The sequence below is a fragment of the Typopeltis vanoorti genome, chromosome 15 (genome assembly GCF_054136105.1).
Source record: "Typopeltis vanoorti isolate ZY-2024b chromosome 15, IOZ_Tvanoo_1.0, whole genome shotgun sequence".
NCBI classification, from domain to species: Eukaryota; Metazoa; Arthropoda; class Arachnida; order Uropygi; family Thelyphonidae; genus Typopeltis; species Typopeltis vanoorti.
This window is the reverse complement of record NC_143563.1, coordinates 2,736,800-2,762,596: the sequence shown is the minus strand read 5'-3', so window position 1 is coordinate 2,762,596 and position 25,797 is coordinate 2,736,800. Positions and strand designations below refer to the sequence as shown.

General features: G+C 36.9%; 1 protein-coding gene across 2 annotated transcripts in view; it reads left to right on the top strand.

The window, feature by feature from the left end:
* The window catches only part of LOC150098312 (uncharacterized), a 733,595-nt gene that overhangs the window by 557,664 nt on the left and 150,134 nt on the right, over positions 1-25,797 (top strand). For both annotated transcript variants that reach the window (XM_090404774.1, XM_090404775.1), the window contains exon 32: positions 11,659-11,712. In XM_090404774.1, the coding sequence (XP_090260900.1) occupies positions 11,659-11,712 (54 nt within the window). The remainder of the gene's footprint in view (positions 1-11,658; positions 11,713-25,797) is intronic.

Below are 25,797 nucleotides of genomic sequence, written 5' to 3'. Positions count from 1 at the left end.
GCTCTTTTGCACATTCCCATAATGTGCACTAATGGTGGTGGGCAGCAGATAGTGTTGTGTGCTGATGGTAGTGTCACTATGTGTTGTAGTTGAAGGATTAACCGGAGAAAAATTTGAGTTCTGTGTAGAGTGTACCCTCCCATGATGACTCTTTGGATTCCTTGTAGGTGTCACATAATAACCATAAGAAGAATTTATGTGGCGATATCCCATCCAGTCCTATAGCCTTATTAAAATCAAGGTTACTTAGTGCTCTAAACACCTCCCATTCTTGAACTGTCAGTCTTCTGTTCTTTCTATGGTTATTCAACACTATTCCTGATTCCTCTGCATTAAGTATAATAAAAAAATACTCATTTAACATTCACAGTACTTCAGCAGATATGATATGTATTCTATCTTCAGAACTAAAGTCAATTTTGGAGTTATAACATGGAATGAGGAGTTGGGAGGTAAGGAAATAAATGCTGCATGGAAACTCACAAAGAAATATATAACAGCATCAATGTACAAATGTATTCCGAAGGCCAAAAGGCTGAATAAGGTAAGTGTAAAATGGATGAATGTGGAGCTTAAGCATGAAATCTCAAAAAAAGAAAGTACTTTGGAGGAAGTACTTTCATCCAAAGTGATGAATAATGGTAATAATCAGTCACATGAAGAATATAAAGAACAAGCCAGGAGAGTGACTCAGTTAGTAAGGAAAACAAAAGTAGAGTATGAGAAGAAATTGGCAAATCAGGCACAGAAAAACCCTAGAGAGTTTTTTAGATATGAGGCAAGTAGAAGGAAGAATGATCACAGTAAGATGAAGTTAAGGAAGGAAAATGGTAGAATGGTGACTGCTGCAGAAGACATTGAGGTATTCAGTGATCAATTTATAAGGGTGTTTCATCCTGATCAGGGTGAAATCATGAGGAACTTAAATGTAGAGGACATAGCAAGTGATAGTTTAATTGTAAGTGAACAGGAGGTATTTGTGAAAATAAATAAACTTCATGTCAATAAGGCAGTAGGATTTGATGACATGTCACCATGCATCTTAAGGGAATGTTCCAGGGAATTGGCAGTAGCATTGGCATGCCTGTTTAAGAGTCTTACAATAGCACAGGTTCCAAGGGAGTGGAAGGAGGGTAAAATTGTTCCACTGCATAAGGCTGTAGCTTCAAATTATAGGCTGGTCTGTGTATCTGGAGTTGTGGAGAGATTGGTGAGAAGCAGGATACAGAAATGGGTTGATAAAAGCAGTATTTTCTGTGGTTATCAGCATGAGTTTGTTAAGGGGAAATCATGTTTCACTAACTTACTTATGTACTATAACAAGGTGACAAATACCTTGGACAGGGGAGATACATATACATTGGTGTACTTAGAATTTGCAAAAGCTTTTGATAGACTACCACATGACAAGCTGTTAAATAAATTGAAACAGATGGATTGGATAACAGACTTCTGTGTTGGATCAGTGACTGGCTGTCAGATAGGTATCAGAAAGTTATATATGGAGGTGCAGTATCCCAAAGGAGAAAGGTCACCAGCAGTGTGTGTGTGCTGCAGGGGTCAGTTTTGGGGCCATTGTTGTTCAATTTGTATGTTAATGATATTTGATTAGGTTTAAATAGTGATATCCAGCTGTTTGCAGATGATGCAAAACTGGGGAGAGCAATGCCCAGTCAAGTGGATGTTAAAGCCTTACAAGAGGACTTGAATAGATTGCATGAATGGACAGGTAAGTGGCACTGTCAGTTCAATGTTGCCAAGTATAAGGTTTTGAGATTGCATCTCATTATTATTATTTGACACCTCCAGGGAGTCCAAAGACTCATCATTGCTTACCAAATCTCAAAACCTCACACTTGGCAACATTGAACTGATAGTTCCACTTACCTTCCCATAAACTTTAACAGAAGTAGAGGAGATGAGAAACCAGGAGTGATAGTGGACAAGAACCTGAAATTCAGGGGCGACATTGTACAAGTTGTGAAGATGTCACATCGTATAAAGTCAATGATGCAGAGGACACTGACATGCAGAAATAAAGAGGTTCTGATTCCATTGTATAAGACCTTGATCCAGCCTCATGTGGATTATTGTGCACAGATTTGTTCGCCGAGTTTTCATGGTGACGAGGATATGTTGGAAAGGGTCCAGAGAAGATTCACAAAGGTAGTCAGTGGTCTTTGGAATGTGGAGTACGAGGACAGATTGAGAGAATGGAAGTTGCAGAGTCTCATGAATAGAAGAAAGAAGAGGGATATGATTGAGATATATGAAGCTGGTCAGGGGATGTTATTGGGTAGACATGGAAGTGATTTTTCATAGAATGGGAAAGGAGAGTAGAACAAGAGGCTATTGCTGGAAACTGTATAAGGATGGTGTGAACAGAGAAGTGAGGAGCAGGTTCTTTGCATGGAGGGTAGTTGGTGAGTGGAATGCATTGACTGAGTGTGTTGTGGATGTAGACACATTGAATCAGTTTAAGACACGGTTGGATGAGCATTGTATGTAATAGTGTGTACCTCCCACGATGAGTCTCTGACTACATGGAGGTGAAATTCAATTTATAACTGCTCAATTAATACTTCAGCTATATCACCTGCATCAGTTACCACAGTTAACTAGAGTCATCAACTAGCATCATTCCACCAAGCCATTTTCTATACTACTTGAAAGATATAGAAAGAACTCACTAGGATTTTTCTTAACTTGATTAGCTAATTTCTTCTCACATGGCACTTTTGCTATCTTTTTCAACCTAGTCACTTTCCTTGCCTGCTCTTTTTCTTCTTCATGAAACTGGTTAATTTTGCCAACATTCATCTTGTGATTGCCTCCACAGTTCTTTCTTCCAGATTTCATGCTTAATCCCTTGATTGATTGATTAGTTTATTCATTTTACTCTTATGTTATTTAGCCATTTCACTTTTGGTATACACTCAGACATTCAATAGTTCTTGATCAATTCCTAAGCAACATTCCTCTCCTTCCTACTCAGCATCTCTTTCCATGTCTGGTTCCTAGATGCCTCCAAAACCCTTCATAATCACCAGCCTTGTAGTTCCATATATATCCCTTTTCACAGAAATTTCCATATGACTGTCTACAATCCGGGTGATCACTTCATGGTCACTCTCACCACCAGCAGAAGATTAGACACTCATTCACAATCACATTAAATTAAAGATGCCAGGAAATTATATTCATGGTTTCATCCTTTATCCAAGTGTTGGCAAACAAAGTTTGTGCATGAAGTCACTTCATGACTGGGCTACTTGTATATTATTATTATTATTCAGGCCTGGAGTCAAAAGACTCTCGTGGGAGGTCCTTCCTAAGAACCGCAAAGTCTATCAAGACTCATCGAGGGGAGGTCCCCCTTATGAAACACAAAATCTATCATACCACTCTTTAAACTTATTGACAGTTCTCACACTCACCACTCCATCAGGCAATGCATTCCATGGTGCAACCATCCTCCATGCAAAGAAACCACTCCTCACCCTCTTGCTCACAGTTTCCTTTCGTAACTTCCAGGGATGGCCTCTTGTCATCAATCCTTCCTGCTGTTCAACCAAGTGAAAGAACTCCCCGGTGTCGACCCTATAACCACCTCTCAACAGTATAAAAGTCTCAATCATATTATCTCTTCTTCTTCTACCAAACTCTGCAGTCCATATTCCCTCAGCCGATCCTCGTAACTATCATTGTACAGTCCTGAAACCATCTTTGTTATCCGCCTTTGTAACCTTTCCACAGTTAATTTATCTCCTTCAAATTCTGGGGACCAAATCTGAGAACAGTAGTCCAAGTGTGGTCTGATTAGGATCTTATACAATGGAATGATAACTGTTTTATCTCAGCAGGTCAGCATCCTTCTCATTATTGCAGCAATCCTCTGTGTTACCTTCACCACCTTTGCAATATGTCCCATAAATTTCAAGTTTCTATCAATCATCAACCCCAGATCTCTTGTCTCCCCCTACTTCCTCCAGTATAACTCCTCCCATAAAGTATGCAGCATCCCATCGATGTTTCCCAAACCTCAAGACCTTACATTTTGCTGCATTAAACTGACACCCCTATTCATTTGCCCATCATTCTAACTTATTCAAATCCTCTTACAGGGCTGCTGCATCTGCATCATTACTAATAATCCTTCCCAGCTTTGCATCATCTGCAAACAACTGAATATCCCCTTGCAATCCACTGACAATGTCATTGATATAAAGGTTAAACAATATAGGTCCCGATGTTGAGCCCTCTGGACCCCACTTGTAACCTTCTGCTTCCTTGAAACTGCCCCACCATATACAACTCTCTGATACCTATCGGACAGCTAATCCTGAATCCAGTTGACCAATCTGATATCCAGACCCATGTGTTTCAACTTAAATATCAGCTTATCATGTGACACTCTGTCAAATGCCTTTGCTAAGTCTAAGAAAATGGCAGTACATGCCTTTCTCTCAGGGGCGCGGCAGTAGTGTCCAGTGCCTGTGTGAAAAACTTTAGTTGGCGCCCCTATCCCTCCCCCCTTTCCAATAAAAAAATCACTTTGAAAAAACGTTTTTTATTTAAGAATTTCCTCCTTTTTGGCACCTTTACAATCCTGGCGCCTCTGTGTGTCGCACACATTGCACATATGGCCGGCATGCCCCTGCTTTCCACATCTAATGCTCTTGTGCAATGAAGGAGCATTCTTCTTTTAGCATATTGCTAAAACAAGAACGCTCCTTCACAAATCCATGTTGACTCTAACAGATAACATTACCTCATCCGTCCAATGCTGTATACGATCCTTCACTACTTTCTCCAAGATCTTACTAACAACTGATGACACACAAACTGGCCTATAATTAGACACTTCCAGTCTGCTACCACCATTATGCAATGGCACTATCTTACCTTCCTTCCATTCCATTCCATGGACACCTTTTCTGCAGCAAGACTTTCATTGAAAAGCCAGGTCAAAGGCACTGTCAGTTCCCTGGCACATTCTCTCAAAACTCGTGGTGAAATGCCATCCAGTCCCACAGCTTTACTGACATCAAGAGTACTCAGTATTTGAAACACACTCTCCTCCTGTACCTCTAAACCTCGAACCTGCCCAATTCCTCTAGCATTAAAACTGACTCCTCTAGGATGAAATACTCCAATAAAGTGTTCATTGAACAATTCCACTATGTCTGCTGCATCAGTCACTCTATTCCCATTTTTATCCAACAATATCATTCTTCCACAGTCAATTTCTCCTCCTACTGGCAACATATCTCAAAAATTCCCTAGGATTTTCTTTGGATCTTAGGGCCAATCTCCTCTCATATTCCAGTTTCGTCTTCCTTACCATACTAGTCACTCTTCTGGCCTGTGTCTTATATTCTTCATGCATCTTCTCTTCTCCTGTCTCCTTATATCTCTTCCACAGCTTCTTTTTAGCATGCAATTCCTGTTTAATATTATTTGTCATCCACTTTACTCCAAATTGTGTCCTCTTGTTTGCTCATGGTATACAACTTACCATTGCTGCTAACAAATATTTTTTTCATAATTTCCCACGCACTAATGATATCCTGGCCTTCCAATTCTTCCCTGCATGAAACTTCCCCAAGTTGATGTCTTAGACTATTATAATCACCTGCCTTATAATTCCACATACGTTCCCATCTCTTTTATGCTCCTGCATGTCTATTCATTTTCCAAGTCAAAACCATATGGTTACTCTCTCCAACTGGTGAGAGAGATGTCATCTCAGTTATTATCAACTCTTCTGATGCTATAACCAAATCCAAAACTCTTGAACCTCTTGTTCCCTCTATTACATGTTGCCTAAGACATTTGTCCCTCAAGAATTCTAGAAATTCCATTCCCCTATTGCTACATGCATCTTCCTTTCCCCAATTTATACTACTGTAATTAAAATATCCCATAACAATTATTCGTCTTGCACTTGCCAAACTCAGCTGTCTAAACATTTCCTGGTCCCCACTCTCTGTGCTCCTGATTCTGTAGCAACACCCCACTAAATATCTTGTCTTGCCCACCTCTACCCCACACCATATGCTTTTAAAATCATTAGTTCCACTGCCTTCTAAAGCCTCCACTCTTAGAGGACATATGTTGGCACTTATCATAAGCAGTACTCCACCACCGCACATTCCCTTCCTATCCTGCCGAAAAATGCTGTACCCAGATACTTCTATTCCTGTTATTATATCCTCTTCTGTCAACAATGTCTCAGTGATCCCAATAATTTTTGGCCAGGCTGGTGCCATCTGCACCACCAATTCCTCTCCCTTTTTCTGGATACTCCTGGCATTAGTATAAAATATATAAATGCTGTTGTTTCTATAACCAGCAGTATCACCTCTAGACTCCACTGGGCTCAGTGTGTTAGCTGATGTCGTCCCCTTTCTCCCAAGTACCCATTCCCACAAGAGGCCACCCCCTGCTACCAGTCTCCCTGGGAGACGCTGACTTTTTCAGAACAGCAATCTCTCTGTCCAGATGCCTACGTTCTTCCTCATTCCAATGTAAGTGGTCTCTCGCATACAATTCCTCTCTGTCCTCAAAAGCACTCCAACCATTCACATATTGCCATCCTCTCTTGGCACACATTCGAGGTATTATGTCATTCAATATTACTGCTCTTCTGCTCAGCTCATCATTATCATACCTAGGTACCACACACACTATCTTTCCTGTCTGTCTTCTTTCGTACCACCTCAAGCAAGTATCTCATATCTCTCGCTGCCCTATTTACACCACCACCACTCAACTCATATGTTCCCACCATCACAATCATCTCATCCACCCTTTTACCTCTCTTAACTGCCAAAGCCACACTTTCTATCGTTCTTTCTGGCAAACACTCCTCACGCAGCCTATCTTGAATGCCACAGATCATTGAGTCCCCATACATTATACCTCTTACCATTCCCTCTCTCCTATTGTTTCCATTTTCTCCTCTTCTTTCATTCCCAGACCTCTCTGATTCCCTCTGATTCTCTCTCTCCTATTGTTTCCATTTTCTCCTCTTCTAGCACTCCCATGCCTCTCTCTCATTCCATCTCTCCTACTGTTTCCATTTCCTCCTCTTCTAGCACTTCCATACCCTCTCTCATTCGGTCTCTCCTACTGTTTCCATTCTCTCTTTCTCATTCCCTCCCTTCTACTGTTTCCATTCTCTCCTCTTCTAGTACTCCCATACCTCTTTCTCATTCCCCCTCTCCTACTGTTTCCATTCTCTCCATTTTCATTTCCACATCCAATTCCATTCTCTCCTCTTCTATCATTCCCAAAACTTTCTCTCTCCCCTACTCTGATTTGCCTTGAATTTATCTCTTCCATTCTCCTAATCTCATCTTTCATACTTCTCCCAAGACATTCCACCTCCTCTTTCAGCTTCTCTATCTTCCTCTGCAGGTCAGTCACTCTTAATCGAAATTCACTCTCCCAAACAAAACCATCTCCTAAACTTTCAAAGTCACTCACTCCTTCTACACTATCAACTATTATTTTCCCATTCATATTTTCTTCTTCATTCTCTCCTATCACACTACTTGTCTTCCAGTATTCAATTCCCGTTCCTGGAGCAACAAGGTCGGTTATTGAGATATATACTGCTTTTATTTCCTCCCACTGCCTGCACTTTATGCACACACGTACCCCCCCCCCTCACAAACCAGATATCCAATTTTTGAGATGCATACATGCCACAAGTACTCCATGCCACAAACTCGCTTATTATATTGCTTATAATAGAGCTCTTAAATGGCAGAGACTTGGCGACACGCCATTTGCTACTGCAGCTGAATCCGCAATTATTCGTTACTGCCGAGGGACTACTAGCATAATCGTTAATTATTCAAAATAGTGTCAAAAATAAACACTAAATAAGTATTAGGGAGTATAAATAAATAATAAAAGTACAAACAATTACAAGCAAAACAAAACATTAAGTACACTAAATAAAATGAAATAAAACTAAATACAGCAATGAAAACGTTAGCTTCATCTTGTCTTCCACCATTATGCATCCGACCTCGTCATCTCGGTAACCAAAATACACAATATCACGACAACAACTAACTTAAAAAATCATCCATTTAAGTACGCTTGTATTCCAGAGAAACAATTTAGCACTCAAAAAATGTAGAAAAACGGACTATTCACCGATTAAACATCACTTTCTTTGTCACAGCTCAAATTCACCGCCACGTGCTACGGCGACACTAGCGACACTCATTATGGGAAGGTCCACTACCCAGACCGATTTCAACCTTCATTGAGGTCTCATCAGTGGGAGCCAGACCTGGAAGTGATATCAATGTTGAAATAATGTAGAAGTTATATTTTCATATACAAGTAACCAAAAGGTGTCACACTTTATCACCAAAATACTCTGGATTAGAGGTAGATGTTGAAAGTTTTTTTACTTGGTCTGAGTAGTGGTCCTTCCCATAATGCATAGCATTATACATGTCTGTAATGATATGTGCATTGCATTATGGGATACTAAGGTAATTGATGTGAAGTCATTAGCCTCTATACACAAGTAGTCCAGTTGCGAAGTGACTTCATGTGCAAAGTTTCTTTGCTTGCACTTGGATGAAACCGAGAATATAATTTCTTGGCATCTTTAATTTATAGTATAAATAAGTGAAAAAACTTTCAATATCACAATCACATCCTATGATAATTTAACTGGATCTAAGACTCTTTGACTCCTCCATAACATATTACCTAAGATTGTTGTCCTTTAAGAGCCTGAGAAATTCTTTCTTCTTATTCCCTCACACCATCTCTTTATTTTCCAATCAATGAGGCATGACTGATATTATCCATAATGGTTAACATTTTCTTACTCACTAAACCATATTGTCCATGCATTTCCAATACTCAACTATTTACCCAAATATTTTCCAATTTCCAATACCCAAATATTTCATTCTATCGCTTCCACTTCAAACCATACTGCTTCAAAACCATTGCTACCTTTCTCCCCTTGTATCTCAATTTTGTGTGTACATAATTCCCCACTCCCCTGCTATTATTATTATTATTATTTGATACCTCCAGGGAGGCCAAAGACTCATCGAGGGAGGGCAGCAGTTCTACAACTCTCCGTCTCTACCACTCAACCTCATCCACAAACTGTCTCATCTACACCAACACCATCTACTCTCCACCATCACCACTATTATTTTCACAGACAATCACAAACATTCATGCCCACAGTGGGATTCGAACCCGCAGCCTTTTGGCTGGAGAGTGTATCATCAACCTCACCACCCTTTCCTTCTTGCTTTTACTATCCTCACACAAAAACATAATCCTTCCATTTCTATTTCTGTCAATATATCATTTTCATTCGATTTCACTTATTACAAACATTTTCAAGCAAATAAACTCAGTCAATGCAACAATTTCATCACAGTTTGATACTTTTTTTTTCAGAAGATTCATGCACTGGCATTAAATGAATAGCTTTTGGGCAATGTCTAAGTTGTTTTGTCTCCTTTCTTCTTAAGTCCTCATTACTAGTAATGTGGTCAGCCAAATGAAAACTCATGAGTTTTCATTTGGCTGACCACCACCACCATATAATCACCTCCTTATTGCTGTCACCATCTGGAAGCAAATTTGCCACTCCTATTCATAATCTCATCCTCTGATGAAATGATCAGATCTAAGACTTTGGATCCTTGTGTGCCATGCATTACACACTGTTTAAGTTAGTTGTCACTCAAGAATGCAAGACATTCATTTCCTTTATTCTGAAATTCTATCTCTTTATTCCGGTGTATATTACCATAATTAAAATCATTCAAAAGGATCACTCTTTCTCACCCAAGTTGTCTATGCATTTATTCATCAATCTCTACATTCTTTGTCCTATAGCAACATCTGACTGTGAAAAAGAGGATGAGGAATGGTTTCTTTGCATGGAGGGTGGTTGAACCATGGAATGCATTGCCTGATAGAGTGGTGAGAGCGAGAATGGTCAATGCGTTTAAGGTGTGGTATGATAGACTGTGTGTTTCCTAGGAGGGACCTCCCTCGATTTGTCTTGATAGTCTTGTGTTTCTTAGAAAGGACCTCCCACGATGAGTCTTTTGACTTCATGGAGATCTGAATAATAATAATAATAATATTTCCTCCTTTCAACCCTCACCTGACACTCTACTGCCTTAAACCCTTGATTGTATTTTTCCCTTGCATTTCTACCTTGTATAGACATCATTCCTCAGTTATCATCAAAGGCACTCCCCTCTTCTAGTCCTTTCTGTCTCCACATAAAAAACATCATACTCTTCAGTTTCTATTCACACCAGGATGCTATATTCATCCAAACCATGTTTCACTTTTTCCAATAATTTTTGGGTGAATATATGCAGTCAGTGAAATAATTTTGTCGTCTTTATTTCTGACTCTCCTGACATTTGTAATTAAACACTACAGTTTACTTTTACGTCTATAACCATTCCTATCCATCTCACTTCTTATCATGATTTCTCCACACCTGCTCATGTCTGATCAACGTTATCACTACTTATCCATAGATCTCAAACACAACTACTCCCAACATCCACTCTCCTTATGCTATGTCTTTGCAGAGCATACGGAGACACCCTGACTGCATCATTTGTCTCACCCTCATATCTCACACTTCTACTCTCTTTCTCCATTCATGAGCACTGCATTCTCATTTGTTCCATTCTCCTGATCTTTCTCATCACTTATGTCTTCTCATCCCAGCCTTCTATCAACTCTCTTCCTCTCCTTTGTTATTTGAAGGCATTATGGATGCAATCCAGAACAAATACAAATTTGTTCAAATACAATTATACAATCTTACAATGTCAGCAATCCATTTGCAACTAAATTTATAGATGTTGTTCTCTCATAATGTATTTTTGTATATATCTTTTATATAACTTTTGTATATTGTATATAATTGTATATAATCTTTTGTATATAACTTGATGAATAATAATATATAGTTTTTTCTATTTTGTTATTTATTTATTATTTATCATATGGCTATTACATCGCAAGAAAAAGAAACATATACAGTGTCGGTGACAATTATAACAATATGTATATAATTAAAATATAAATAGACATATATATGTAAAAAAAATATAAAAAAATTACTGAGCATATTATTGATAAGTGCAGTTGTTTCTTCTAGTTGGTAACTAGAGGAAATTTTTCTGAGCTTTTTTCGACTGGTTCCCAAGTTAGTTAATCTCTGGCATGGGCAAGTGGGGGGTTTTTTTCTCCTGGAAACTCAGGTTATTCATCCCATAAACTCAACAAAATTGATCATAGAACCCACACTATTTCAGATATTAAATATATTGTGTTAGGGTTAGGGACAATGAGATGGCGGCACTTGCTGAGCCATCTCTTCACTGCATGTCACTTAGTAATAGCCTTGGGCCAGCTATCTCTGATTGGGTACCAATGGAGATTGAACTGCCCACTCAGTCACCAAAAGTTAGATAGGACTAAAACTGCCTCACCTACTCCCTATATAGGAATAAAAGGCATTAGCTGATATTTGTTTTGATACACACACACACACATATATATATATATATATAATTTTTTCTGCAGATAATATTATTCAACTTTTTTTTTTTTTTGCAATAGGGACCTATTGGTATGGAAGGACCACGTGGTAACGATGGACCTCCTGGTGAACCAGTAAGCATGTTTTGACATTTTAATCATGTTTTTTCTAGTTAATCATAAAACTGAATTAAATGATTTAGCATGAAAAAGCATAAAAGCCAGCCTTGAACACATTGTTGCAGTAGCCAGACAGCACTACATTTATTTATTAATCTTGTTGTTTGGGTATTTTCGTGGAATTGGGAGTTCTGCACAAACCGTTATTCACATAATACCTATTATACAATACAATTATATTTGGCTCTATACTTTAGTAATCTGATTATGCAAACAAGTTCACTTATAATGAATATAATTTTCTAACATAGGATTGCTATGCTATTGAGTGAGCTTTTGCTCTCTAGGTTCCTGCTTAGACTCAGGTGAGAACCAGCAGTTCAAAACAGCTAAGCACTAATAAAAAGCAATGCATGGACTCTTGGACAAAACTTGTACGTTCTCATACATGCAAACCAAGGCAACTTCAATACTGATGGCTACATTGTCATAAGCTCTCTAATAAATTTTTGAAAGTTTTCTTATGTTTCTTTCTACATTTGTCTATGAAATATAACTGAATCAGAATAACCTCAATTTTAATAAAGATAAAAATATTCTAGATGTTTGGAGCAAATACTGTGAAAGATTGTGTGAATATATAACATGTGTGAGAATATAACAGTGATCTATGTTTCGTTTCTGTAGATTCAGAAAAGGCAAACAATAAGGTACCATGAAAATAGCTGTTCCTGAATATTTAAATTAACCTGTTAGTGTAGCGAGTGGTGAATGTTCCTTTTCCAAGTTGAAATTGATTAGCAAAGGTTAGTCGATTGATAAAGCCTCTGCTACTAATGGCTCAGCAAAAAGTTAAGCAGGTTTGAGCGCGTTTAGTAGTTCGAATGGGTTAAATCGTTCGATGCTGTTGGCACACTCTTCCTCGATGAGTCCTTGGACTCCATGGAGGTGTCACATAATAATAATAATAAACCTATTTAAGAAAAAGTATGCCACAAAAAAGGCTTGTTAGTTTGGCATTAATAGCTATCGAAAATGATATGTGTGGAATTAAACGTTAAGACCATTATTTCTAATTTTGCAAACATGAAATCAAAAACCTTAAAATTTTAATTTAAAAAATGTCAAGTATATTTATTTAATTTAATTTATTTTCTGTTATTCTGCAAAGATATTTTTTGAATACTTATTAAATGTTCTAATTATTTCTGAATTCTTTTATTATTTTCTCATCTATCTTGAGTTTCTTTTAATTTCCTAAAAGATAGTTCCACTTATAACAATTTTTACAGGTTACTAAGAATTTAGTGACTTGTAAAATGCAAGAATTTTTTAAACTTTAGTTCAAATAAATTTTAACTATAATTAAAATTCATTTTAATTTTGTTAGCGATTCGGGTCAGTGAGAAGGCTATAATCCCTGTATCATTATATTCAACGATTAAAGTGAAGTGGCATTATCAAAATTTGCTTTAAATTTTAAAATTTTTTGAATATTTTGGTTTTTAACGATTATCCTGCCTAGCCAACACCCCCGGTTCATTACATTTAGCGAACCAACGTGTGGCTGTTAAGTCAAAATTTATTTAAGAAATTTCAAATAATTAAAATTTTTATTATCGTAAAAGAACCACACTCTCCCGGATTGTTACAGGGGTGCTTAGATGGAAATTGCATGTGGGCACCAAAGACCCTATCATCGGATCTGACCTTCTTCTTCTTCTCTTCTGTCTAAGACGGGTTGAGTCTTCTCTTGAGCAGGATCTTCCAGTCTTCTCTATTCCTTGCTGTTCGAAAAAGTTCCTTATATGTTTTGCATCCTGAGATGTTCTTTATTAATTTCAGCCAGGTAATTCTTGGTCTTCCAGGTCTTCTTTTTTCAGTTGGAAAAGTATTGATTAGGACGTTAGGAAGTCTGTCTGTCCATGCGTACAGTGTGTCCAAACCATCTCAGTTGTTGTTTTCTAATTTTTTCTATTATTGTCTTTTTATACAATAGTTCTTGTTTGACTGTGATGTTTGTTTTCTTTTCTATCCAACTTATTCTATTTATTTTTCTTAAGCATTTCATTTCAAATGCCAGCAGTTTTTTCTCCTCTCTTTTTTTAACTGTCCATGCTTCTGCTCCATAGATGACTGTTGGTATAATTATTGCTTCATATAATTTGATTTTGGCTTGTTTAGATATCTTGTTTGTTTTCCAGATTTTCTGTAATTTTCCCATGGTGGTCCATCCTATCGCTATTCTGTGTTTGATTGTTTTGAGTTCATCTATTGTTTCTGTTAGTTTTGATCCAAGGTATATGAAGTTGTCTACTTGTTCTATTTGTTCTCCATTTAGGGTGGCTGAGATGGTAGTTCTGTTCCTCCCTATTTTCATCACTTTTGTCTTTTATATATTTATTGTCATGTCATATGTTTTGCAGGTTTCGTTTAGCTTGTTGATCAACTTTTGTAATTCGTTTGGGGTTCTTGCAAGAAGGATGAGATCATCTGCATATTTGATATTATTTATGTTTAAACCGTTGACATTGATTCCAGGCTCATTGTCTATTGCTTTCTTTACAACTTCTAGATATATGTTGAATAGGCATGGGGATAATGGGCATCCTTGCATTACTCCTTTTTGGATCTCTATGGGTTCTGTTGTGAGTGTGTCCTTTTTAATTATTGCATTTGTCTTAGAGTAATATTTTATCAGAAACTGTATTATCTATTTGTCTATTGCTTTTTCTAGTAGAATTTTGAGAAGGATTTCTCTGTTGATGTTATCGAAAGCTTGTTTAAAGTCCACAAAACAACAATATAGTTCTTTATGGTCTTCCCAGATGAGCTCTGCTAGTTGGTGCAATGTGAAAATTTGGTTTATTGTTGAATAGTTTCCTCGGAAACCAGCTTGTTCTATGCCTATCATTTCTTCGTAGGTGTTTTTTAATCTATTTTGTATAATTCTTATGAATATTTTATAGGTGTGAGGGAGTAAATTGATTGGTCTGTAATTTCTGCAGTCTCTTTTGTCTCCTTTCTTGTATATTGGGATGATCTTTCCAGTTCTCCAGTCATCTGGGATCTCTCCTGTTTGTAGTATTTTATTGAATAGGGTTGTTAAAAATTCTATTGATATGCTGCCTCCATATGACCACAGTTCAGTAGGGGTAGTATCAATGCCTGGTGCTTTACTGTTTTTCATCTGTTTTATTGCGTATCTTTTTCTTGTAAAATTTTTTGGGTGATCATTATTTTCTTCTATTGTTGGCATTGTAGTTTTGTTTCCTTGGTGGAAGATAGTCTTAAAATGGTTTGACCAGATTTTTCTTATATATTCAATATTCCCGGTTTCAGTCATCTTGTTGTTTATCATTGTTACTGCTTTTGCTGAGAATGCTTTTGTAATTTCTCTTACAGTAACATGGAAGACTTTTAGGTTGTTTTGTTGGTCTTGGCATTTCTTAGCTTTTTCTTCTAACCATTTTTCTTTGGCTTTTTTGCATAGGTTATCAACTTTATTTTTTAGTCATTGTTTTGTTGGTTTACAAGTATCTTGGCCTCTCTTTTCTGTTCTATGGTAGCTATGATTTCTTGGGTTATCCACTGTTTGTTTATTTTGGGTTTGGAACCTAGAGTGTCTTTTGCAATTGATAACACTGTTTCTTTTCCTTCTTCCCAGTATTTTCCGCTGTTCTGTAAGATGGAGGGTTTTAATTTCAAGCACATCTGTTCTAAAAATTGACTTCTGCTTGAGCTATCTTTTAGTTTTGATAGGTTGATGTTTTCTTCTTTTCTGATATTATTTTTACTGTTGAATTTTATCTTCACTTTGGCAGTTAATATTTCGTGGTCAGTGTCAAAATCAAAACTTCTTAATGTTCGTACATTATTTACTGATCTTTTCCATTGTTTGTTTATGATGATATAGTCTATGCAGTTCTTTATATTACCATCTGGGGATGTCCATGTATATTTATTATTAGGGCATTGATAGAACAGTGTGTTTGTAATCATTAGATCGTTTGTTTTACAGAAGTGGAGTAATTGTTCTCTTCTGTCGTTAAGCTCTCTGTATCCAATTTTTCCCTTTTTTGTCTGCTGTGAACTGTCCTATTTTAGCATTAAAATCTCCCATCACTATCACGAGTTCTCTATTTTTGGGATTATCTATTTCCTGTTTGTAGTTTTTCATAGAAATTTTCTATTTCTTCCTCTGAATGGTTACTGTCTGGTGCATATATTTGGATTATTTTAATTGTTTGACCTTTTTCTTTTGCTTGAAGTTTGGCTGTTATTATTCTAGGAGACACTGGGTTTATTTCAATTACTGAGTGTGTAAGTTTCTTTTCAATTAGTAATGCAACTCCTTCTCTTTGCATGTTATCTTTTCTTCCTGAGAAGTAGAGTCTTCCTTCTGGTAAATCCATGAATCCATCTCTGTACCAATGTGTCTCTGATAAACCTAAAATACTCCATTTCAGTCTTTTTAAATTTTCCTGGACTAATTGTAATTTTTCAGGTCGGTATAGTGATCTTATGTTGAGGGTGGCTACATGTTTCACATCCTTGGCTGACCACATTGCTGATTTCTCATATACTCTATGTGGTCTTTGAGTAGGCGCGTCGGTTGTCCCGTACGCAGTAGCACTATCTCGGTTTGTAGACTTTCTCCTGCTCATGAAAGTTACTGGCATAATAATTTAGCCAGCTTTCCATGCCTCTGCTACATCCTTTGGTTCACGGCTCTTTATTCTTTATTCAGAGCAACCCATTTGGGTTTCCCCCATCTGCCACCCGGGGGACGCACCTGGTAGGAGTGTGGTCTCCCCCAAGGGCTCTGACCACATCTGTAATAACTGAACGCAATACATCACCACTCACAGGTCTTTCATAGTGATTCTCTTCATTTACAATTGTAGATAATCCACAATTTACAAATATAGCACATCTACAATTCTCATCATTTAACTCTACAGCCATTTCATCTCTTGCTTCATCTTCACCAACTCAGCTTTCCAATCTTGTGTCATTTTTTCAGTATCATTCACTCTCTCTATTTTATTGCCAGTTATACATGCTTGCTTGGTATCAAAGCCGCTCACCATCTTACCATGAATTGCACTCTGTTTTTCAACTTCTGCTACATTTATATCACTTTTGTCATTCTTACTACCATTGATTGATTTGATCAGCAGATCACTGGTTTGCTTTTCAAAACTTTTTTACCAATATTTTACTGATCTTTTATAGCGTCTTTCTTTGCTATCAGAGAAGCACTCATCCTTCTTGTGGTATTCTTGCTAGTAACACCTTAAATTACTGATATGTTACCGCCCATCAAGTCCGCATTTAGATTACTTCACGCACACCTTCCTTCCATATGCCTTAAATATCCATAATTTATCGACATAATCCAACGAATACATATAGCACATCTCAGGAAACTAAATTAAACCGCTGCCATCTTTCCTTTGGCAGTTATAGTCTGCCCACAGTTGCAAGAACCCTAGCTGGCACAGTGCCAAGAAGAGTAAGTTCATGTTGAAGGGGAGAAAGGAATACGGCTATGTACAAATTCATCACCAATATGCAAAATCAAACGCTTTATATGTAAAATTATCCAACTGTTATACCAGAAATAGTTACCGCTTTAAAAACTAGAATTTTTACAAAAGAATAGCTGATTTTACAATGTGTAATAATGAACACCCATTTCATGAAATGCATTGATTACCCTACTATCAGAATTGAATCGCCTTCTTCTGCCATGCGCAGAAGTGTCGAGGGGTCTCGCATCTGTGATCGGACTGTACTATACTATGCTCTAAGTTTAACAAATTTTGTAAACACACTCAAACAAACAAGCCCATGCACTTCAAGCATACAACTTCTACTGCAATTCTTACACATAAACATACACTTAATTACAATTAATTAGTCAAAAAAATTTATCTAAACTGGGAGCCCTCTTTACACAAATCTTCCAGCAAAACACCACCTGGTGACCCAAGTGGAGTACTATATTAATGGGAATTTGTTGATAGTAGTCAATAGAGCTTGGGACTAGGAAGTACCCAGGTGGAGTACAAATTCCCATTAGGGAATTTGTTGAAAATAGTCAATAGAGCTAGGGAGTTATTGTAGACTGTGAGTTAAATTTTAGGAGTCATCAGAAAACAGTACTTTTAAAGGGACAGGTGGTTAGGTGATCAGAAAACAACACTGTTAAAGAGAACTCTAACTTGTAGGAATATGGGATTCCCTTTTTACGAGGTTTTGATAAGACCGCATTGGTTTATAAAATTAGACATATGAGCAAAGGCTGAGAGAATGTTGTTTTCAGATTTTTAGGAATAGATGAAGGAGAGGAGAAGAAATATGATAGAAACATACATGTCAGTAAAGAGATCCTGCAGCATAGACACAAGTCAGATTTTTCAGCTTATGCATGGTCGACACAAAACTCAGAATTTTCCTTGGAAGATGGGCAAGGCTGTTGTTAGGAAGTATGCGAAGTTCTTCTCGTGACATGTGCTGAATGAGCTACATAGATGTTGTGAGTGCTTCATTGGTAAACATGTTGAAGGAGAGATATGATAAGTATTTAAATTTATCATAATCTATTTTTTTAGTTTTCATCTTTTTATCGTGAGTTTCATACCGAATCTACAGTATTAGAACAAATTTCGTATTCTAAACGAAATTTCATATTGAAAGTATTCTAAACATTTGTACTGGATTTATTTATGAGTATAACATCATTTGCATAAAGTAAAGAGCCAAGATGATGTCTCCAGTTTTAATATCACTTTCACACCTCATTTCCATGGATCATATAATATGCTTATGTATATGAGGAATAACAGTGTACAGAGCAATATAAACTATACATTATTATTCTATATAATTATAATGTCCTCGGTAGCTGTTTGAATATTTAAATTAACCTTCCGAAAAATATCCCAGAAAGCACATAACTCACCATATAGTTCTATTGCATTTACGTCTTTATTGTCGCCATCCTTCAAGAGAATCTCTAAATCTTCGTTATTAATTTTTAGTAATCTATACAAGAAATTGAAATTATCATAATATGTTTTTAGTTGTTCTATTAACGAACGCATTACAACATCTATTAGTGTATAAAACACATTCACTCTAAATTTATCTTGCAATTGTGGCGTTTCGTCATGATGCTCTTAGTCAAATTGTCGTGTCTTCTTTCGTCGTCGAACTTCTCTACCAGTTTTAAATTCTTGTTCACCATCCACCTCTTCACTTAGTTCCTTTGTCGTTTTTAGAACTTCTTTAAAATTTGTATCTGATCAATACTCTTGTAAGAATATTTTTAAGTTTTCGATAGATTCTAAAGCAAGTGTAATGTTCATATTTTTGTCTTGATTTTACTCAGAGTTTATTCTGTTAAGTAAATCATGCAAAGTTATAGGAGAGCAAATAAATTTCTAGTCCTTTATTTTAGCACATAATGTTTGTGCTTCATGCTGAGTTTCTTTATTTAAATTTTCATTATTTAAAATTTCAAAAAGTGCATCATAAATTTCTTTTAACTGATATCGTAAAGGGCAGATTGCATTAATTTTACTTTCCCATCGCGTTTCTGATGGCTGTTTCAATGTTAGTTTTTTTACGAACTTTAAAAGGATTGCCCAACGTTTGTAAGAGGATGAAAAGAAATTTTATATTTCTTGAATAATTACAAAGAAACTAATTGTATCTGCATTCACTTTGGCTGCATCATTAATGATTAAATTTAGAGTATGAGCACCACATGGCACGTAAAACGCTCAAGGATTTTTGTTCAAAAGCATGTTGGAGCCCATATTTTTCCCTTTCATATTTTCCCCATTTTCATACCCTTGACCTCGCATGTCTTCAATGGGAATGTTCCATTTTTCCAGTTGTTCCATTATTGTTGCACATAAACCACGTCTGTTTGAATCTGATATATCTGCAAAACCTAAAACGTTTTCCCTGATCTTGACACAGGAAACAAAGCGATAATAATGGTGACAGTTTATTTTTCACTTGGTTAGACTATAATAAATTTAGTTTAATCCTTTATCCAAGTGTGTGCAAACAAAGTTTGCACCTGAAAGTATCTTCAGGACTGGGGTAAAGTGGTACAACACCGGCAACTCCTTGCAAGGGTGGAGCAAGATACCATCACTCCTATTTCAGTATCTCCCATAATGCAAAACACATCACATCTCCTTGCGGATATGTATAATGTTATGCATTAAGGGAAGTGCCACTACCCAGACTAGTTTTATCCCAGTCCTGAAGATACTTTCAGGTGCAAACTTTGTTTGCACACACTTGGATAAAGGATTAAACTAAATTTATTATAGTCTAACCAAGTGAAAAGTAAACTTTCACCATTATTATCGCTTTGTTTCCTGTGACAATGGAATTGTCAAGATCAGGGAAAACGTTTTAGGTTTTGCAGATATATCTGCAAAACCTAAAACCTAAATTCGAACTAAACCATGTCTGTTCGAATCTGATAAGATTCGAACAGACATGGTTTATGTCCAACAATAATGGTCTTTATTGAGGTCTCCTCAATAAAAGTCGAAACTAGTCTGGGTAGTGGCCCGTCCCTTAATGCATAACATTATAATATCCGCAAGGAGATGTGTTTTGCATTATGGGAGATACTGAGATAGGAGTGTTGGTAGCTTGCTCCACCTTTGCAAGGAATTGCCTGGTGTTGTACCACTTTACCCCAGTCCTGAAGATACTTTCAGGCGCAAACTTTGTTTGCACACACTTGGATAAAGGATTAAACTAAATTTATTATACAATAATAATGGTCATTTGTTCTGTTTTACTTGCATCAGGTGTGCAGTCTAAAATTATGGAATAATATTTAGATTTTCGAATTTATAATAAAATTGTATCCCTGATTGCGTTACTTAAAGTTTCCAATATTTCATTTTGACTGTCTTTACTCAAATAGTGTACCCTATTGTATTCGTTGTAAGGCCCTTTCAACATGAGTTTCCATAACGGGATCAAACATAGCAAACAGTTCGACTAATTTTAAAAAATTGCTGTTATTCCTTTCATATAATTTATCAGATGATCCGTGAAAAGCTAAATTTCGACTACCAAGGAATTTTATAACTTCAAACAAGCATTCTAAAACACTTGTCCAATGTTTCTTTTCCATTTCATACATGTTTTGAGTCTGGAAATCAATAGTAGTTTTGTTTTTTTAAATTTTTATCAAGTTCCTTCCATTTAAGGAAATTTTTCATGTGAGTTAAACTAGTCTCATGTCTATGTAAAGTTGTACTTACATTTCTCCAATCATTATAACCTTCTACAAGACTCAGTAGGTGATTTAGTAGGTGCAACAAGTTTGCAACAAAAGCAAAACAGAATTTAAAGTTTCGGAATAAATGAGCCATGTTCTTGGCACAAGCTCCCATTTTCCATTTTTCTATTATAATATGTGTCGCCAAATTTACGATCATATGCATCTCTGGGATATATTATATTTTTCTTTTGAACAGACCCCATTTCAATTAAAACAGCTTGTAATTTTTCATCGATATTTCCCCTTTCACCTGGATCTCCTAAATTTACAGAGACTAGCAATGCGTTAGTTTCGTGGTCAACTACAACTAAATCTTGTTGTAGTTGGCTAAATCCTAATTATTTTTCACTTAAATCATGTTCAATTATCTTGTTCAATAGTTGCAATAGCACTTTCATGAAAACTGGATGATGTGCATGGTTCTTCAACTCTGATTTCTGATATATCGAGTTGGTTACAATCCGCATCAGAATATATTAATATTTTAACAAATTTGTTAAGAGTCCCAGTTTGTCTCTTAATATCTGCTTCTTTTGCAGCATGACTCTTACGATTTTGTGCACCGAATAACCTTTTTTAAATTTTTGATTCCATTTCTATTTTATACCCACAAGAAATTATTACACAACACGACACAGAGACTAAATAATAGTCAGCACTGTGCTACTGTCAGTAACCTATTGAGATGTGTACCATATATGACTGGTTAACTAGCAACAATTGTTTTGTACGAAAATTTGTTTCTGCGCATAAAAACCATTCATCGTTTCACTTTAGATAGATTGCACAACATTCTGCAGGCAAGCATTTAGCCTACTCTAGCTGCAAATTGTAAACAGCTGGCTGATCAAAGAAATGGCAATATACATTTTTTTTTAATTTTTATTTGGTGTATCTGGCCTTATTTATTTTAATATTGATCATTCTAAGAATTTTTTGTTTTTATGATGAAAATTTTGTTTCTTAAAAATTAACTTATGAACCGCTCCCTGGCGGCAGTGCCCCCATCATAGCAGCGCCCGCATGCTCTGCATGCCCGCTTCCGCCGGCCCTGGATGTGGTAAACAAGAAGATACACAAGGTTTTTTTCGTGGAGGTAAAATGAATAGAATGATTAAGGCATTGGATATCAGGGGTAAGCGAGCAAAAGAGTTGGTAGTGGTAATAGGGATGAATGACTTGACTAGGAACAAGGAAAATATAATATTGGATAACAATAGGCTACTGAGAAGGATTAAAGATAATAGTGTGGCAGGAAAGGAAATCAGTGTGTTGCCTAGGTATGACAGTGATTAGATGAGGTGGAAAACAAGGATAATGAATGGTACATTAGTGGAAATGTATGAAGAGAGAGGAGTGCAGTTTGTTAATGTGTGGAATGATTTTGAAGGACGAATTGAACTTTATAAGAGTGATGGACTGCATCTGAATGGTTTTGTTGTGAGTCATTTGGAAACACTGCTGCTGGAAGAAAGAGCAATGAGTGCAGAGAATGAATCAGCAAGTAAGAAGCGATGTGAAAGAGCAGAGAGTAAGAAAGTCGAGATAGAAGTAGAGGTTATTAATGAAGAAGTGGGTAATATGAGTGTACAGAATGAGAGTGAAACAAATAGTGAAACAAGAAGATTCAGGGTGAACAGGGGTTGATTTAATTTGATTTGATTTGATTTTTTATTTTTATGGCACCAAGACATCAAAGGTCATACTGCGCCAGGACACAGGTTACAGCAGTATAAATAGTAAATGGTTAGTAGGACAATCACAACCATCTATGTCCTTGGCAGAATTCAAACCTGCAGCCTCTTGGCTGGAGAGCAGATCTACTAACCACTTGTCCAACCAGGTCAGCTAGGTGGACGGGGGAACATTGTGTTAGAAAGGTTGATGCTCCAAGAGAAGGTGAATGCATGTTCAGACAAAAAAGGAAGGGGGATGATCTTGGATATCAACAGAAAACAGTTGGATTTTGAAAAAGGTTCTGGGATGAATAAGGAAAAACAGAGGTGGCTCGCAGGAAGGCTAGGGAAGTCACATCCAATAAGTGATATCAGTGAAATTTATTATGGATCCAAGAATGAGCTGTTAAGTTTGTATAGGAATGCTAGAAGTAGAATAAACAAGGCAAATGAAATGGTTGCATGGATTAAGCTTGCTCACCAAAAAATTGTTGCAATAAGTGAGACATTGTTGGATGAGGATGACATTCTGACAGAAATAGAGATTGAAGGGCATGATACATTTCGTGAAGATAGGGTAAAAAGGGAGATGGAGTGTTATCGATGATAGAAAAAGAGTTATGTTCATACGAGGTAGAGATACAAGAAGGAAATAGTGGCAGTAGTTTTGAGACAGTATGGTGTGAGATAGAAGTGAATAGAACGAAATATTTATTCGGATGTTGCTACAGACCTGGTAACGATTATAGTCATTACCAGGATGGCAGTGACCATGAAATGTATTCATCAAATTAGGCAAGCAAACAAGAAAAGAGTGATAATTATGGGTGATGTTAATTATGACAATATAGACTGGGATGACAAGATAGTAACTGGAAGTAAAGAAAATTAATTTCTCAAGTTTTTGAGAAAAAACTTCAGGTGACATGTAACAGAGGGCACACGAGAATTGAGAGTCTTGGATTTGATCATCTCATAAGAGAATGTTATTATAAATTATAAAGAAGGTGTCAACTCTTCTTCCAGTTCGTGAGTGTGACCAGATAGTCTTTAACTGGGTGGTTGCCATCAATGAAGACTCCTCTGAAGAAAAGGTATATGTAAAACTAATAGGGTGTTTACTATGAAAATCACAGGAGATAGCTTATAGATGTAGCATGGAATGATGAGTTGGGCAAAAAGATCAGTGTTGCTTGGGTGATATTCAAGAACTATCTAGTAGAAGCAATGTCTAAATGTATTTCAAGGGTCAGAAGGTTAAATAAGATAGGTGTGAAAGAGATGAATAAAGAGATTAAGCATGCACTACAGAGGAAAAAAGGCATTATGGCAGTAACAAGGAAAAGAGCATGTGAGGATTACCACTCATCTTACATTATGTAAGATGAGTGGTAATAATCAATTTAATGAGGATTCAAAGACCAGGCAAGGAGAGTCACTCATTTGGTAAGGGTAGCAAAAGTGAAGCATGAACCTCAGTTAACTAATGAAGCAAAAAATAAATAAATAATCCTAGGGAGTTCTTTTGATATGTAACCAGCAAAAAAAAAAAAGAATGTTTATAGAAGGATGACATTGATTGGATAAAATGGTAAAAGAACAACTGCTGCAGAGGATATTATTATGATTCAGGCCTCCATGGAGTCAAAAGACTCATTGTCAGAGGTCATTCCTAGAAAACACAAAGTCTATCATAACACTCCTTGAACTCATCGACCGTTCGTGTTCTTACCACTCTATCAGACAGTACATTCCACAGTTCACCCACCCTCCATGCAAAGAAACCACTCCTCACCCTCTTGCTCAGAGATTCCTTTTGTAACTTCCAGAGATGATCCCTTATCCTCGCTCCTTCCCCCCTGTTCCACCAAGCAAAAGAACTCCCCAGTGTCAACCCTATAACTACCTCTCAATAGTTTAAAAGTCTCAATCATTTTACCTCTCCTTCTTCTATCTACCAAACTCTGCAGTCTGCATTTCCTCAGCTAATCCTCATAACCAACACTGTATAGTCCTGAAACCATCTTTGTTATCTGCCCTATATGCTTTCCACTGTTAATTCATCCCCTTCAAATCCTGAGGACCAAATTTGAGAACAATAGTCAAGTGTGGTCTGATCAGGGCTTTATACAATGGAATGACAACTGTTTTATCTCTGCAGGTCAGCATCCTTCTCAGTATTGCAACAATCCTCTGGGTTACCTTCGCCACCTTTGCAATATCTTCCCTGAATTTCAGTTTTCTATGAATCATCACCCCCAGATCTCTTGTCTCCCCCTACTTCCTCCAGTACAGCTCTTATAATTGAGTATGCAGCCTCCTATCGATGTATCCCAAACTTCAAGACTACATTTTGCTGCATTAAACCGAAAACCCCATTCATTTGCCAATCTGTGTTGTTTATTCAAATCCTCTTGCAGGGCTGCCACATCTGCACTAGTACTAATAGCCCTTCCCAGCTTCACATCATCTGCAAACAACTGAATATCCTCCTGCAATCCACTAACAATGTCATTGATATAAATGCTAAACAATGCAGCTCCCAGTACTGAGCACTGTGGGACCCCACTTATAACCTTCTGTCTTCTTGATATTGTCCCACCATACACAACTCTCTGATACCTATCAGATAGTCAATTCTGAATCCAGTTGACTAACCTGACATCCAAACCTATGCACTGCAACTTAAATATCAACTTATCATGTGGCACCCTGTCAAATGCCTTTGCAAAATCCAAAAAGAAATAGCAGAATATGCCTGTCCACCACTCTTGTCACTTTATTATAAAAGGCAATCATATTACTAAAGCAAGAGCACCCCTTAACAAATCCATAGTTGACATATTTCATGAGCAGTTCATAAACGTCTTTCATTCTTGTGAATGTGACATCATGGTGAGTTTGAGAGCAGTGGATGTTGAGTGTTTTTGTCTGCAGAGAATTTGAATATGTTTAAGCCAAAATGCAATGAGCTGTGTGTGTGTGTGTATATGACAAAAGGACTTCATAGATGAGTCTTCGACTCTATGGGGATCTTAGGAAGAGAATATTATTATTAATAATAATAATAATGTTCTCTGTCCAAAAATATAT